At 40.6% G+C, this 16,616-nt stretch overlaps 1 protein-coding gene across 2 annotated transcripts in view; it reads right to left on the reverse strand.

Annotated features, from left to right (window-relative positions):
* The window catches only part of vldlr (very low density lipoprotein receptor), a 51,677-nt gene that overhangs the window by 23,181 nt on the left and 11,880 nt on the right, over nucleotides 1-16,616 (reverse strand). For both annotated transcript variants that reach the window (XM_037752435.1, XM_037752436.1), the window contains exons 3-8: nucleotides 14,986-15,108; nucleotides 8,900-9,022; nucleotides 5,695-5,903; nucleotides 2,464-2,626; nucleotides 1,772-1,894; nucleotides 204-326 (exon numbers count right to left, since the gene is read on the reverse strand). In XM_037752435.1, the coding sequence (XP_037608363.1) occupies nucleotides 204-326; nucleotides 1,772-1,894; nucleotides 2,464-2,626; nucleotides 5,695-5,903; nucleotides 8,900-9,022; nucleotides 14,986-15,108 (864 nt within the window). The remainder of the gene's footprint in view (nucleotides 1-203; nucleotides 327-1,771; nucleotides 1,895-2,463; nucleotides 2,627-5,694; nucleotides 5,904-8,899; nucleotides 9,023-14,985; nucleotides 15,109-16,616) is intronic.

Raw genomic sequence — 16,616 nt, forward strand, 5'->3', positions numbered from 1 at the left:
AAAACCCAGGCTTAACCCTGAAGTTACCTCCCCAACGCCAAAAAATCCTCTTTCGTAGTACAGGCCTTTAGTCTATTATTTTCACAGACCAAACAAATCTCTAGAATCTTGAAAATAAGTCAGGATGGACAAATGTAGAATGTTTCTGAGCTTTAGATAAGAATCAACTAGCTTTTTAAAAAAGTTTTTCTTTTTTTACTCACTGCATTCCTTGATGGGTTCATCGCTCCAGTCGGGACAGTCTCGGGCCTTGTTGCATACTTTGCTCATCTCGATACACTCCCCGCTGCGACACTTGAACTTCTCTGGTCCGTTACACTGAGTCACTGTGGAGAGACACACAAAGTGTTTGACACATCAAGGGCAGTAACTGCTTACACAAGACCTTCTTTTGAAAAAAAAAAAATTTCATGAAAAGCTTTTTCCCCCCTTTACGCTAAACTAAGCGCCTCCCGGATCTATTGCCGTACTTTGCCAAGTTTCAACCGGCTTTGTGTCATCGCAGTGTGTGCAGACGAATGGCGCCCAAACCCCCCCTTTGCCGCTAGCGCCCGTTTCGCGTCACCTGGCGGACCTCTGCTGGCAAATGAGTGGGGAGCTCCAGGCGCTGGCAACACGGAGGAAAGCCAAACACTGTTCATCTGCCCACACTGAGATGACAGAGCGGGCTAAAAATCAGCAAAGTATCCCTTTAATACAAAGACATGAGCGCAATATTGATGTTCTCATCTCACTCAAAGAAATCATTTGTTTTTTGCAATTTCCCAAAAAATCCAACTATTCCTTTAAGGTTGACACTTTCATTACAGCGTCAAAACTTTCAACTTCATATAAACTTCAGAACGCGAGCCAGCAGGAGATCCACAGGCTTGAATGTGTGAGGAAAACAAGATATTTTAAGCAAGAAAAACCTCACTGGGTTTTGAGCAGTGAACAGTGACAACTCTTTCAGCAGTGAAGAATCTGCAGAGACTTGTCACTCTTTAAAGTCTGTTTCAAGGCCAAGATTTATGCTACCGGAGCAAGAACAGAAAGTCTTGGAAACAAGATAAAACCAGGAGGGGTTGTTTGGTACATTTTCTTCTAGATGAGCACACAAAAAAAAAAACAATACCACATTGGATTGTTGACAAAAGGCCTTCTAAACACATTACAGCACGCACAGTAAACCAACACTCTCGCTTTTGTACCCGAGCACAACCTGAGGTGGATCGTGATGTGTTTTTTTCTTTGCAAAAACACATGGAAAATGCGTAAAGACCATTTATATGCCCACAGCATCTACACTAACACAGGCTCAGCTTCAGGAAAGCCTGAGGCGGAAAGTAAAAATAGAAACACATCCACAGACAAAAAAAAATAAGAAAAATAACAGTGTTAGAAACATTACTTTTAAATATATCAATTTCTGCATTGTCATGGTTAACTGACCTACTCTGCCCAGCATGGGTGCAGACTGTCTGATTCTGCATTCTTAGACTAGATAGCTCAGAAGAGCCAAACACACCTCTATCTGTGACCCTGCTCTCTTGGGTAGAACTACAGTAGACTGATGGAAAGACTTGTCCAGCAAACTCCATACCACCAGTATCGTACTGGTGCCAGTATTGTAAATAAACACATTAATTTTAAGATGGAGAGTTTTTTTTTTTTTTTTAATTCAACAAAACAGAGATTGAGCTGAAAGTACACTCCGTCTTCACCTGACAAAGCCCTCTAGATAATTAAAAACAGTCATTTGTAAAGACGCACACATACACAGAGCACATACTGTTTTTGCAGTTGACTTCATCTGATCCGTCGGCGCAGTCTCTGAGGCCGTTACACTGTCTGCTGCCCACGATGCAGGTTCCATCGTCACATTTGAACTGGTCCGCTAAACAAGTGCGTACAGCTGCCAAGGACACACACACCTGAGTTACACATGATTATACATAATTTACATGTTACTTACTCCTTTATTTCTATTTTCTTACAGCTCTTTATGTTTATATAATAGTGACTGTAATTGATCAATAAAGTATTTCTGATTCGGATAACAAATCAAACATTTCTGAATAAAACCCACTTAAATTCAACCTCCAATACTGATCTTTTCCTTGAGGACAAACTTTTGTATTTTTACATGTTTAATCTGATTTATAACAAATTATGTACACTGTATAATACTGGAAACTTGCTTGCTATAGAGGATATAGAATTTAATTTGTTTTTATTTATGTCAATTCTATGTATCTTTTGATTTCAAGCCCACGCCTCATCCCTAAACTCCCAAACTCATCTCAGACAAACACATATTCATCATTGACTCATTCACTTATCTTGGCAATCTTAAATATTATCCCTTAAAGGAAGATCAACACATACTAACACAGTTTAAAAACTCTGTGGTAATAAAAAATAAATTTACGATTTTAAAATGCTCCATTTTTAATGTGTTGATGACAGCTGGTGTATACATACGACAGTTGGCCTCGTCGCTGCCGTCCTTGCAGTCAGGGTCTCCGTCACACCTCCACTTCTTGTGTATGCACTCTCCTGAGCGGCACTGCATCTCACTGGACGAACACTTGGCAGGCGGCGTCGGGTGACGGCCGCAACGAGCCGGAGACTCATCAGACTGGTCCTGCACGGGACAGAGACGAGAATTTGATCATGCCTCAGCTGAAAAACTACAGTTAAGAGTTAGCGCTATGAGATTTACAGGTTTGGATGGGGAAACGGATGCTATAGACCAAACCTGACAACCTAAACATTAAAAATGGGCCCCTTTGTATTCCCAGCTACAATATTTGTTAGTGCAGTAGCAGACAGGAAGTAAACCAAAGCTATTGCAATAACAACAGAATGGCAATAAAATTGTCTGTTTGTCACTTTAAAGGTAATATAATCATGTTAATGAATGTTAGCTCCACTGTGTTTTAGCAGACATTCAGTTATGAAAGCTTTTCCATTTGCTGTTCACTTGCTGTTATCAACACTTGCTCCCTTGAAGCCATTTCCTGGCAGGGGGCCTGTCATTTAACTTAACAAGACTTTTAAAGACCAGTTAGAATGAAAACTAAGAGCATTTTTTGATGATGTTTTGACCTGGTATGGCCCTCTGACTGAATAGCAATGTGTGGGACAGAACATTAACACACCGGTTCAGAGTAGGGCTCATTTTTCAGTTCAGGTTATTTTTACTTTACCAGGCAGTGACTTCCCGGAGTCACTACACTGAGCTTTAGATGGGCTGGCAGGTAGCCTTTATTACCTTTGGACAGAGCCAGGCTAGCAGTTTCCAATCTTTATGCTCAGCTAAGTTAACCGGCCGCTGGCTGTAAGTACATATTTACAGTACACATGTGAAAAGTGGTATTGATCTGCTCGTCTCTTGGCAAGAAAGCGAATAAGCATATTCAAACGCAAATTCATTTTAACTCCACTAATTTCTTCACAACTTGCAATTTTTTAGGTTGTAGTGGGCTCCGTTTTACAGCTAGAGTGAAGATACTGGCATCATATGCTAAATAACGCTCCAAAGTTACACTAAATTTTGGCAAGGAAAAACTGGTATGGCCATTGTCAAAGGGGTCCCTTGACCTCAAGATATGTGAATGAAAATGGGTTCTATGGTTACCAACGAGTCTCCCCTTTACAGACATGCCCACTTTATGATAATCACATGCAGTTTGGGGCAAGTCATAGTCAAGTCGGCACACTTGTGCTGTTAATTGAGTTCCAATAATAAATATTTACATACATTTGCATAAAGAAAGCATATTTACCCACTCCCATGTTGATAAGAGTATTAAATACTTGACAAATCTCCCTTTAAGGTACATTTTGAACAGATAAAAAAATTTGCAATTAATCACGATTAACTATGGACAAGCATGCGATTAAATATTTTAATCAATTGACATCCCCAATACATACAGGAACATATGAAATTTGACCTCTGTATTTAACTCATCCAAAGCATTTAGGAGCAGTGAGCTGCTGTGAAGCGCCCAGGGAGCAACTTGGGATTCAGTTCACGAACATTTCGACATGCAGACAGTAGGTGCTGGGAATCAAACCGCCAACCTTCTGGTTAAAGGACGACCTGCTAACTCTACCCACCAAGATACCAACTTCCTTAGCATACACACAAGCTAAGAAATCAACATGCATACAAGAAGACAACAAGTAAGCCAAGTTGACCGGGAAGTGGATCTGCTGTGTTATAGTATGTAGTTTGGTGAAATAATAAAAAATGTCCAGTGGGGGGGTGTTAGGAGGCTTGCTCTCTTTGCCCTGATCGAAGGCAGTCTTGTCAGAGTCCATGTTCTATTCAAAGACTTTACATTTGAATATCACACACATTTCAAGAGTTTTCCAGGCTTTGCTCAGATATCAGTCACCGAAGGAGAGAGCCAACATCATTAACAGAGAATTAACAGACAGGTGATCTGGGAGATGTGCAGGGCAAAAATGACAGATAGAGCTTTTAGGACTCCGATCTCGCAGATGATTACCACTTTAATTTGAATCAAAACTGGGCAATCAGACGGAATGGGATCAAGAGGAGCAGCGGGAGGAGTTTCTCACACTTTCATCATCTCACAGAGTCACTGACTCATGTGGGAGCAGATTAATGGAGTGTGAGAATGTGTGTGTGCGTTTGTGTGTGTGTCTGAAGCTCCAGCACCGTTAACAATGAGGCCGGACTGGCGGGGTGTAAGAGAGCACGAGAGTGAATAACAATGACCTTCCCATTGAACACAGCGTTTTAAATGTTTGTAGGTGTGAGCGCTGCCGTCCGTTTTTTTTTTTTCATTTTCCCCGCAAGGCCGTCACAGTGATAACCACACAGCCAATTAACAGGTAAACTGCAGACTCAGTGGAACTTGTCCTGCCGTGTGTTAAAACGTGTTGGGAGTGTCAAAGTCTGTCTGTGTGTGTGTGTGTGTGTGTGTGTGTGTGTGTGTAAGGCAGATCAATAACCACAGGGTGTTGTGAAAACTTGAACTTGCAGAACTGGTATGTGTGCATGTGCCCATGGATATCATACTGGACAGTTAATTATAGTGAGGCTGAATCTACTTAGAAAATAAAAGTATGTATCATGGCTGCCACTGGCAACTACTGTTTTAGAGCAGAGAAGAAGAACTGATTGCAGGTAGTTTGTCACTTGACGAAAGCAAACAACAGTGAGGTGCTAGTGCATCCATTTGGCAATGTCTCATAGTGGAAAATCCAGCAAGTAAAACAGCGATATGTTCAGTATGTAAGGCTTCTGTTTCAAGGGGACCACACTGGTCACAGGCCAGGTTTACTGATGAGAACAGCTTGGGAAGTTGTAATTTGGCGCGGTGCAGTGCTTTGAATTGCAGCAATCCATGTCCAATATAAAGTATACAGAAGAGGAGTGGACTTGTGCTCCCTCCCACCGCTCAGGACATCCACTCCCACATCTTCTTGCTATGCCATTCTAGTGTAATCAGTTGTTATTGTCAACCATCCAACGAGGCTTGTCTGCTGCATTAATAACTGCATGACTGAAATAAAAAGGCATGGTGACGATTCATAAGGAACATTATCCATGAAATGTACAAATGACTGGCCAAATTCCTGCTTCTGTCACCATCCTCTGATGGTGCAAAAATGTAAACTCTCTTTTAATCATTTTTGTCCACAACTAGTAATATCTAAAATCTCTCCTCTTACCTGACAGTCAACGTCATCATCACACACCCAGCTGGCCGGGATGCACGACGAGTTTCCACACTGGAACTCGCTGGGGCCGCAAGAGGAAGGCGCGCACTCCACCTCGTCGGAGCCGTCGCCACAGTCGTCCTCGCCGTTGCACACAAAGTTGCGGGAGATGCAGCGGCCGCTGGCGCACGTAAACTCGTTTGGAGCGCAGGTGATGTTACCTGGAGGCGGTTAGAGGGAGAGGAAGTGAATGTGAGAGTGCTGTAATAGCTCACTCGCTAAAAAAACAAAACAAAATACACAAAAAGCCATTTTACAAGATCATTTTAGTCTGATTGTTTATCTGACTGTATCAGAAATGTTCCTAATATCTAGAACCTTGTATTCAATACAGGTTACAATTTACACGACTAATTCATCCACTACTATAACATTTTTAAGCTGTTATTTTACAATGCCATTGTATTGGCTTTCAATTCCAGATATCCGCAATTGCATTTTGCACCGCCATCTACATTGTTTCCAAACGGCCTTGGAAGAAATGTCAGCACAACAACTTTTCGTCAGAAACTTGATGTGGTGCGTTTGCATGGACTGGCAGCGGCACACAAGCCTGAGATTACGATGCGTGATTCAAAGGTTGAGTAATGCAAAACACACTTCAGGTGGATGGTGAGGCAGTGGAAACATGTTCACCATTTGGCACCGGATGAATGAATTGGGTTTGGCAGATGCCAGGACAACACTACCTGCCTGCTAGGCCCCAAACTGTAAATATTGGTAGGAGGACGAATAATGGTCTGGAGCTGTTTTTCAGGTTTGTGCTCCACAGTTCCAATGACGGGAAATCAAAGGCTACAGCATGCAATAACATTTAGACATAGTGTGCTTCCAACTTTGTAGCAGGAGTTTGTGTTTGACCAGGTCTATAAATTATTGATTAATAGAATAGCGTGAAAGCATTGGCAGGACTGTCACCCACGTGCATGTGTGTCCTTGTGCACATGCATGGGATAAACGAAACAGGGAACCACTCATAGAAAAACAGCAACTCCACAGGGAACCTTTTAAAATACCCATGGTTTCCGGGTGTCCCCATACTTTCGGCAGTGTGAAAATGGCTTTACTGCTACACTGACATATTGAGAACATGATGGTACCATGTTTTTGTTTTTAATTCTACTGGAATCACATTTTTCCTTCATTTAAAATTGATATGTCTCATCTGGCAGGAAGAGCTGGAAAGTGTTGTTGGGGCGTCTGGACTGCCTCGCTTAGAAAAAGGATGGATGGAGACAATTTACCAGCATGCTACGGGCTGCTTTAGTGTCTTCTGTCACATCCAATTATTTTAGTTTGCGCAGAGCATGCAGCTCTGCCTGGGCAGTTAGTGTGTTTATGCTGCACAGTGTTTAAGATAAACAGCTGGAGGATGAGAAGTAATTGATACACACATCCATGAAACAGTTTCAGCGCTCAAGTACAGGACAACAGCTGTTACACTAAGTAGTACTTGGATCACTTCTGAAAAAACTGTATCACTGCACTCCTTCAAGCCGTAACAGTCTTGTGTGCTTGTGCAAAAAGTTGTCTGTCCTTGACAATATGAATCAGACAGAAGGGTGTACAGCACAGCTGCAGCTGTAAGGAGGAATCAAGAATGATTTCATCTGAAATTCATTCAGCGAATCAGATGCTACAGGGAAGTTTCTGCATTCAAATTCAGAGGCCACATCCTATGAAGTCTGCATTATAGGAACAAAGGCATCATCAGGGGGGAAAGTCCCATTTCAAAGTACTGTTCAATTGGGCTGTCACAATAACCGCAATATTGACAAGCCAACCGCAGGGGTTTGCAAGCAATCGCCACAACCGCTATTTTCACTTTTTCTAGTTTAAATTCTTTGGGCATCACATTTTTACACTTTGCTACAAACGGCAGCAGCACGACGAGGTGCTGAGCGTCTACTCTGTGCTGAGCACTGCAATTTTGGTGGGGTTTTTTCTGGTCATCGAGAGTTGAAAAATGTTCAACTTTGGGTAAAACTCCACAATGACCAACCGTCACATCCTACATGTAGGCTATAAGTGCTGGACAGCAACAACAATGGAGGAGAAATGAATACACTGCGGGTCCGTCCTCTCTTCCCTTCATCCAGAGCAAGTCCTCTACCTTGTGCCGACATTTGAATATTCTGTATCATAGCAACCAGACGGAATCAAAGCATCTCAGCTGAAAAAAACGCTGCGCCTCATTGCTCTTCTGTGTTTTGCATTTAACAATAAGAGTTTTTCATTTTAAAACTGTCACTGTCTTTGTCATTTAAAAAGCAACAATATACCGAATCAAAGCCTTACAATAAAGTTAAAATCAGGATAAACAAAGTAATCTGTAAAAAAAGTTGCACTAATATTGTACTGTTGAGCCAATCATCACTGCAAGGGAAATTCCTTCACTCAAACAGCCTTACTGTCCAAATGCAGCCAATACAGGTGGCCTCAATTTTGCAGAACAGCATTTTTGCAGCTCTTAGTATCCTATAATCCATGATGCCAACAGGCAGGTAAATTGTTTGAAGGTGCATTCACACAAACCTTGTCAACTCAAGGTCCACATCATATGTCACCCTAGGTCTCTTACCTTCAAGTGCTCATTAATCAATCAATCAAAATGCATGACATTATCCGGCCAAATGAACAAGCCACAGCAGAATGTAAATAATGGGGGCCAGGCTCCACTGGTTGTCCTTGTTAATCACAGGGCCTTCCAGATAAATCAAAGCTAGATAGATATAAACTCAGGTGTCATAACCCTTACTGTAAACATGGGTGATCAAGAGGTTTCCCCACTACATTTACCATTTTGTCATTTGATGGCAGCTGGCTGGTAATAAACTTGGAAGTTCGAATTTACAGTGACCAAACCTAAAATGACATTTGGGTCCTTGGACCATTTGGGGAGGATGTGAAGGTTCAGACTGGCTGTGGAGCCAACAGATGGACAAGTAAGTAGCAAAAACATGCTGCCTGCCGTTCTCATCACTCATCTAATATTCCCTACTCACTTCCTGTGCCACATGACTACAAAACCAACATAAAAGTTTAAGTTGTGATTTAGAAAAGTTAATTCTACCACCTTGTGTACTGCAACTGATCGTTCTGAGGCAGACATGTGGACAGATATCCCTCCCATGTTAATGTGTGCTGGTCCACCTACCACAGTTGACCTCGTCCTCTCCGTTGTCACAGTCCTTCTCTCCGTCACATTTCCAGAAGATGGGGATACACTGAGTGGAGCCCGCTCCGCAGCTAAACTCATTCACACGACACGTCCTCATGTCTGCATGGACAAAAACGTAAAGCAAACCGTTAACAATGTATGATTAATTCAGACTAAAAAAAAGCTAAGAGAGCTTGTGGAACGTAGCAAACTCGCCACTCAAACACATCTCCCAGCTGAAACTACGAGCCACCAAATTTTTTGGTCCAGATTGGTCCTTGTAATCTTTCACTCAAATACATGCAGGTTTGTAAAATTTACTGTCACCTCCACATCTTTTTGTGTCGGTTAAATGTGTAAAAAAATGAAGCAACATGTTCAAGTGGTATCATGTATGGTGTGATAACACAGCTGCAGTGGCTCTACTTGTTGCCTTTTGAGTGCATTTCCCCCCGTGACAGCAGGGCCAAAAATAACAAGAGGACAGAACAAGGACACAGCATGACTGACTTTTTTTTTGTGTTGGAAACAGTGAGCAGCCTTTGGCAGAATAATGGTGATGTTGAGCAACGAGTTACCTGTCAAAAGAAAGACGTTATAATGAGGAGTGATGGTGAACATAAAGCCCTCACTTCTGTTAACTCAATGCCCAGACAACCAGAAAGCTGCAAGCTGTTACATAATCCAGTTTGCTGGGACATCAACAGCTGAGGTCTGGAAAATTGTATTTATGCAACAATGTCATTGTTTCTCTCAAGTAAATAGTGTAAATATTTTCCATTAGTTCAACTGAATATTCATTTAAATATTATTTTGAACCCATCTGGCCTGTAATATTTCCTTTGTCTCAAACTTAATTAAAAAGTTTTTAAAAAAAACTGATATCCTGTTGAGATAAGGGATATAATATCAGTCTTTAATATCAGTCACCTGGAGGTTAAACTTAAGATCTTCCTGCATCATTAGCAACCACTTTTTATCTCAGCATACATATTCATCCCATAGTGCTTGTTTCCATAAAATTTCAGCTTCGAGACCCGATTCGCCTCTTATCCCTGCGATCTTCCACTGTGGAGAGAGATAACGAGCAGTGTGGCACAGAAAATCGGACTGCGCTGTGATAAGAGCTGCTCAGTGGAGCAGCAGATGAAGGTGAATTGAAAAGTGGTTCCTACAGCTGCGTGCATTATGGACTACGAGGACGTAGTTTTGTTGATAACGGCCAGGTAACAATAATGCTGCCATATTTCCGAATCCAGTTTGGTGTCTTGCACGTCTCTCAGCGTTACACTTAAGTCAATGTATGGCAATATATAACCTTCTGCTTTCTCTTCATCAGCATGTCTCTGACTGGTTTACTTGCTTTATTGTTAAGCGTCTTTGAGTCCCTGAAAAGCGCTATATAAGTCGAATTTATTATATTATTATTACTGATCATATAGTGATCTATTCTCCATACATACTCCTTGATGAATTCAAGGTCACATATTGTAGTGGTACACCAATTCAGTGATTAATTGGCTGGGCATCATTTAGAAATATTCAATACGGTACTAATGTGACACCTGAGCTTTGGGACCAATACTTATTTTTAACACCTTAACTCAAGGAATAAAAACATAATTTAAACTGATCTGACACTAGCATTCAACTTTCGATACTTGTCAATACTCGATGCCATGGACACATTTCTGTTGGTATTTTGGTAGCTTTTTTTTTTCAGTTCCATAAAAGTAGACAAGATAAAGATTTTCACCTCACAGCGACTCAGAGCCTGTGTAAACAAAACACAGGTGGTCAGCTAAATCCCAGGTTTTAACTTGAGTTATTGGAGGACTCTTGACATCCTGCTTGTATTTTTATCAATGACTAAGTGGACAAAAGCTGCAGCTCACTTCCTTAATTCAACACTGATGCAAGACAACTGACGTAAACACAACCACAGCACGTGTCCTTCACACAGACACTGCCAGACGACGTTTGCATGCATCCACACACTTTAGATTCCATTCCCATGTGCCAAGTCAGGTGTAGCAGCTGGTCAAACAGTACAATGATATAACAGCTATAGTAGCTGGGTTGAACTGCACGTACACCACTGCAGCTATGACTGGAACTTAACACAACCTCTTAAAATACACACACACACAATATGAACTATAAACTGGAATGCTGTTGACGACCTTCAGTTGGCAGACACACTTCCAAGAGCAAGTGGAAACATGAGCACACACACAGGTTGTACCATTTAATCTACACAAGCACGGACCGCAGTCAGAAAGTTGCCAAGTCTACAGAGTGAAAGATCAAATGACACAACAACTAGTAAAGATGTATTATAAGAAACATCATCCTTTGCCCCTTCAGGACTTTTATGACCCAAATGGCTCCAAACAGGTGGTCAGCCAACCCGGTCTCATGGGAAAGCGTATAAATTAAGACATTACATGGACATTCCACGTGTCATGAGTACACAGAGACTTTTCGAGTGTCATTTGTACACCAAAAACCCTCTTTGTTAGGGTAAAGGAAAACGTCATGGTTGGGTTTAAAATAAGTAAGTAAACTAAGTACAGTATGTACTGAAAAAAAACTACAAAAAACGCTCAAATGTCAACCAAAAATAAACTTGTGACAAACATCACTAACGTGACGTAAACAAAACACCGGTCAACAACGGTCTCGAACACGAGTCACCTGGTTAAAAGTCCAGTGTTTGTTGGGCCCACCCACCCACAAGTGTCTTTCTCACTTTTAATACTACGTCACTAACTCTTTTCGTAGCATTTATAAGCATTTACATTGCAGTCAGTACAGGATACATGGCGTACAAATGTCACGCGGAAATCAAGAAAGGCGTACTTATTGCATGCTAAACACCTTGCTCATTTTCGTGGTATTTTATACGCCCTTTCGTGCAAATGGGCTGGGTCAGCTTAGTCTTGTGTGACAAAGGGTGGATCATACAAAAGACAGGGTGATAAACTCAAACATTAACAGACTCTAAAGGTGAAAAAAAACATTCAAATTGAGATGACAGAAGACAGGACAGACACAGAACAGAGGTTTTCAAGGAGAAGACAAATTCCTCCACAAGGTTTTGAGCCAATACGGGACAAACCAACGCATCCATCATCTGGGATATTAATGGAACATTAGAATAGAAATATTGCTTATCCAGCAGCTACTTATTTTGCACCAAACAACTTTATTTTGTTTTTCTAACACTGAAACCCGGGAAGGTCTTGGCAACACAACACAGCCAGCGGCTTTGAATAACTCCAGTGCTTAAACGACTCCCCAAACTGCACCGCTCTCATTTTGGCAGAAAGCACCACAGATCTCCATCCAAGAGTGCAGGAGGGATTTGCCCCGACTCAGAGAAGTGCTGTTTTCTTTTCAGCCAGGAGGTAAAGAATTTATTTTCGCATTGTTTTCAGGTTTTAGCACTCAACCTGCTGTGTTGGCACACTGCAGCAAAAAACCAAAGAGGACTGCTCTCTGTGAAAACAGCTGGCGTATAACCCTGTCTCTCACACACTCACACACGCACACCTCTGCTCCCCCAGCAAATATCACTTCACAAACACTGAGATGAAGTGTGGATAACTCTCAGGTTCTGCTTTATATTCAGGGTCTTGCTCAAGAATTGGTGGTATTATTTGTGTATTTGTTCTAATTCTTTCCCATCCATTCTCTCCTTCGAACTTAAAAGTCATGTTAGATTTCCTACAACAAATCTCCAGCTGGTGACTTCCCAAAATTAATCCCAAGACCTTCAATATACTCTGTCATCTTACATAGTTCATCTTGTAGTTTACTATTGTTAATTACTTCACATTATAAATCAAAAGTGCCAAAGCAGTCAAGTCAATGTTGTTTACTGTAAATAGCCAAAAATCACAAATTTGTCTTTACGATGTGTACAACATACAATTTCTTCTATCCTTAGACCATCAAATCAGACACAAGACTCCAGTCTGCTTTCGTATTTTATACTTGTCTTATTGTATTTTAGCTTATTCTCTATTCCCTTGGCTCTTTAATGTTTAAATGTCCTTTTATAAAGCGTTTCTTTTGCACTTTGTCTTGATGCTTTTAATGTTTTATGTAAAGCGCTTTGATTTGCCTTGTTGCTTAAAAGTGCTGTATAAATTGCACGTATTGTTTTTAAATATCTGTTGATATGGTTATTGATCATATATATATATTTTTTAAACTGAACTAAAAAAATGATTATCCTTTAACTTTTACTGGGTATGAACCATCATCACCAGTTGATCTTGTAGTGTGTATCTACTGTATGTGCTTACTGTCACTTGTTAAATTAAATGCCTGATGAAGGTGGTTGTACTGAAGCTATTTAATACATTTACAATGAGTAATGCTGGATTTTTTCTCTTTAATTATACTCCCTATGCACCTTTCTGTAAACAGGTGTTCAAGGATGACTTTTCTTTGATCATTTTGTACAAACAGTAAGCATTTATTGCTTTGTTTGAAATTGCTGTCAACTCATTTAGCTGTATGTTGCATTGGCACACTAAGAAAAAAACACTTGTCTTTTCTACTGCTAAGATATATATATATATATATATATATAGATATAGATAGATATATATAGATATAGATAGATAGATATATATAAATATCTATCTATCTCTATAGATATATAGATATATATCTATATATATATAGATATATATCTATATATCTATATATATATAGATATATAGATATATATATTTAAATAAGTGCTCAATGTCTCATCAACCCTGCAGCAAGCCTTTCTTCTCTGTCCTCCACTGATGCTGGTTTCATCCTTGCATTTTGCAGTCTTCAAGTTAGGAATAGACCTGAGGTTCAGTATTTACATACAGTACCACGGATGAAAGACACTTTCTAGCTTTCTTTAGTTGACTTTAAAAAATGATTCCAGCATTCAGGAAGATTTCAGGAAGCAGTGAAAATCAAACCAACATGTGTTTGATGAAGTGCTTTCATCTTTCCTATGATGTTTATCTCTGTACCTGAGGAGACGCCATAGTCCATTTGTCTTTACAACGGCACAGTGAAGGCAACGCAGACGAGATATTCTCATTAAAAATGACTTCAGTATAAACACTTTCCATCATCTCTCATCTCTTTGATTCCAACAACCACCTCGGCAAGGCCTCACATCACAGCTATACCATTTAAAGCTCAGCAGCGCTCCTTAGTTCCATTTAAACAACTTATTTATTTGACAGGGAAGCTCACGGGGGACACCCCCCACCCTCCCTGCTTTTAAGTGCCTTGCTGAATTTCTGCAACAGTGAGATACAGTTAGAAACAGCAGGAAATCTCTATGCACTCAGATGGTCCGAAAATTCTGCAGCTGGTTGCTCAGCCAACCTGAAAAGTAATCAACCGTATGTCTGACTGTTTTCAGCCTCAAGGAAACAGTTTTCACAATTCATTATCTCATGACTCATACAGATATGTGAATGAAAATGGGTTCTATGGGTACCCACGAGTCTCCCCTTTACAGACAAGCCCACTTTGGGCAAATCAGCACACTGACAGCTGTTGCCTGTTGGGCTTGAGTTTGCCATATCCTGTGAAGGTTTCTGGACAATATTTGTCATCGTTTTGTGTTGTTAATTGATTTCCAATAATAAATATATACATACATTTGCATAAAGCAAGCATATTGTCCACTTCAACACTGAGAAAAGTATTCAATACTTGACAAATCTCCCTTTAAGGTGCATTTTGAACAGATACAAATAATAGTCACTATTTCAATCGATTGACAGCCCTACTACAGACACAAAAATGTCCTGAAATGACATCTCTCACACAAGCTTCAAGTCTCCAACAAGTGGATTTACATAGCGTACTGAAATGAGTGAAACTCAATTAAATGAAGGCTTGAAAGCTAGGAAATCAATGCAAAACCTAAGTTCTCAAGTTCTTCTTGGGAAGTACTAATGTCAATTTTGTAATTGAAAAATATTTAAGCCATGAAATATATCTGAAGTCTGTTATGGTCCGACTTGAAACCTGTGTCATGTTTGTCAGGGAGGAAACCATGTACTCACGGCAGATTTCCACGCTCTCGTCAGACCCGTCCTCGCAGTCCGGCTCCCCATCACAGTGCCATCGCTTCGGGACACACTGGCCGTTGCGACACACAAAGTCCACTTCCACACAAGTCTTTCTAACTGGAGAGAGAAAGAGAAAGAAAAGGGATGGATTCATTATACAGAAAAGACAGAGACAGGCTTCATGTTCTTTAATCAAACATCTCCCATCAAAGAAATTGAAACTCATGAATAATAGGAAGAGAGGGGGGAAAGACCAAAGCCATACTCGCCATGCCTCATGAATATGAATTGCAGTACACCCAATCCGAGCCTCTTTATCATCAGGTGAAAAGGTCACGAGTTTACAATTTGTTGCCTTCTGATTAAGCAAAGCCCAACCTCCACATTTGCATTCAAAACCATCCTCTGGAGATCTGACTGCTGCATTCATTTTCCATCAAAAGGAGGAAGATCATAGAAAACACATCTAACAGATAAAGTTTAAACACAAGTGAGAAAAAAGGAAAACTCCAGTCTTGATCATGAGGTAGATCACATTTGCTGTGAATTCTTGCTTTACAAATGGACATGGCAGATGAACAAAGGATTAAAAAAAAACCTCCACAAGTCACTGGATGACTCCAGGTAGGGCTGAACAAGAAAAATATCCAACTGCCATTTGTCTGACCAATATTGCAATTTAAATTCATTTTGTTTCTACATGAATACAGTCAGATTAAATAATGCAGTTGTTGAACTCCAGTCAGGATAGTAGACTATAGAACAATCAACAGTATATATATGGAGCTGAAAACTGAATGGCCTCCAACTAAACCGTTCACCTCCTGCAGCTTATTAAGACATGGTTAATTATGCAAGTTCTAATTAGAATCAAGGCTCTTGCAATTTGAATTATAATTTGCCGCCGCAATTTTGAAATAAAACGATGAATGATTTAGCCCCATCTCCAGGATATGTTGGTCTTGTGCAAATCAAGGGAACAGGAAAAAAGACCAAAAAAGAAGAAGCTAGGAAGAAATGAAGCAGACTTTGAAAACATAAATAAATGGTTCAATGGAGATGAGAGTATTCCTGATGGTCTGTAAGGAGCAGAGACGATGGAGTGTTTCAAGATGGCTGGGTTCTCAGAACAATCTATACCACTACACAAACCCCCTCCAATAGTCTCAGCACCTCCACGTCCAGCAAGGCTTCAGTGTCTCCTTGAGGCCTTTCCTCCGTCTCCTCAGTCTCTCTGACCAGAATACAAATATGCACCCAAGAAACAACCAACTACAATTTGTGCCACGAGAGCAGTGAGTCGCAGAGGGCCTCATTAGCAACCTTCTTTTATGAATTATTTTGGATTCTCAAATTTCACACGTCTTAGATCAGTCTGGGCTGAAAGTCAAAGCAGCTCTGATCTCCCGCTGAGAGAATAACAGACAGAGACTCAAACGTAACTAAATGTCAGCGGATGGGAGAGAGAGTGAAGGGGGTGAAACGGATTATGGACAGAGAAAGACAATCTGTTTTGGTCCATCATCACGTCACTGTCATCATTAGAAAAGCCACTGTTTTGATTGGCAGAACATTATCCGTGTTAACCTCTAGATAAATTAAGTATAATGTACATTTCCACAGCA

The sequence above is a fragment of the Sebastes umbrosus genome, chromosome 19, assembly GCF_015220745.1.
Source record: "Sebastes umbrosus isolate fSebUmb1 chromosome 19, fSebUmb1.pri, whole genome shotgun sequence".
Classification (NCBI taxonomy): Eukaryota; Metazoa; Chordata; class Actinopteri; order Perciformes; family Sebastidae; genus Sebastes; species Sebastes umbrosus.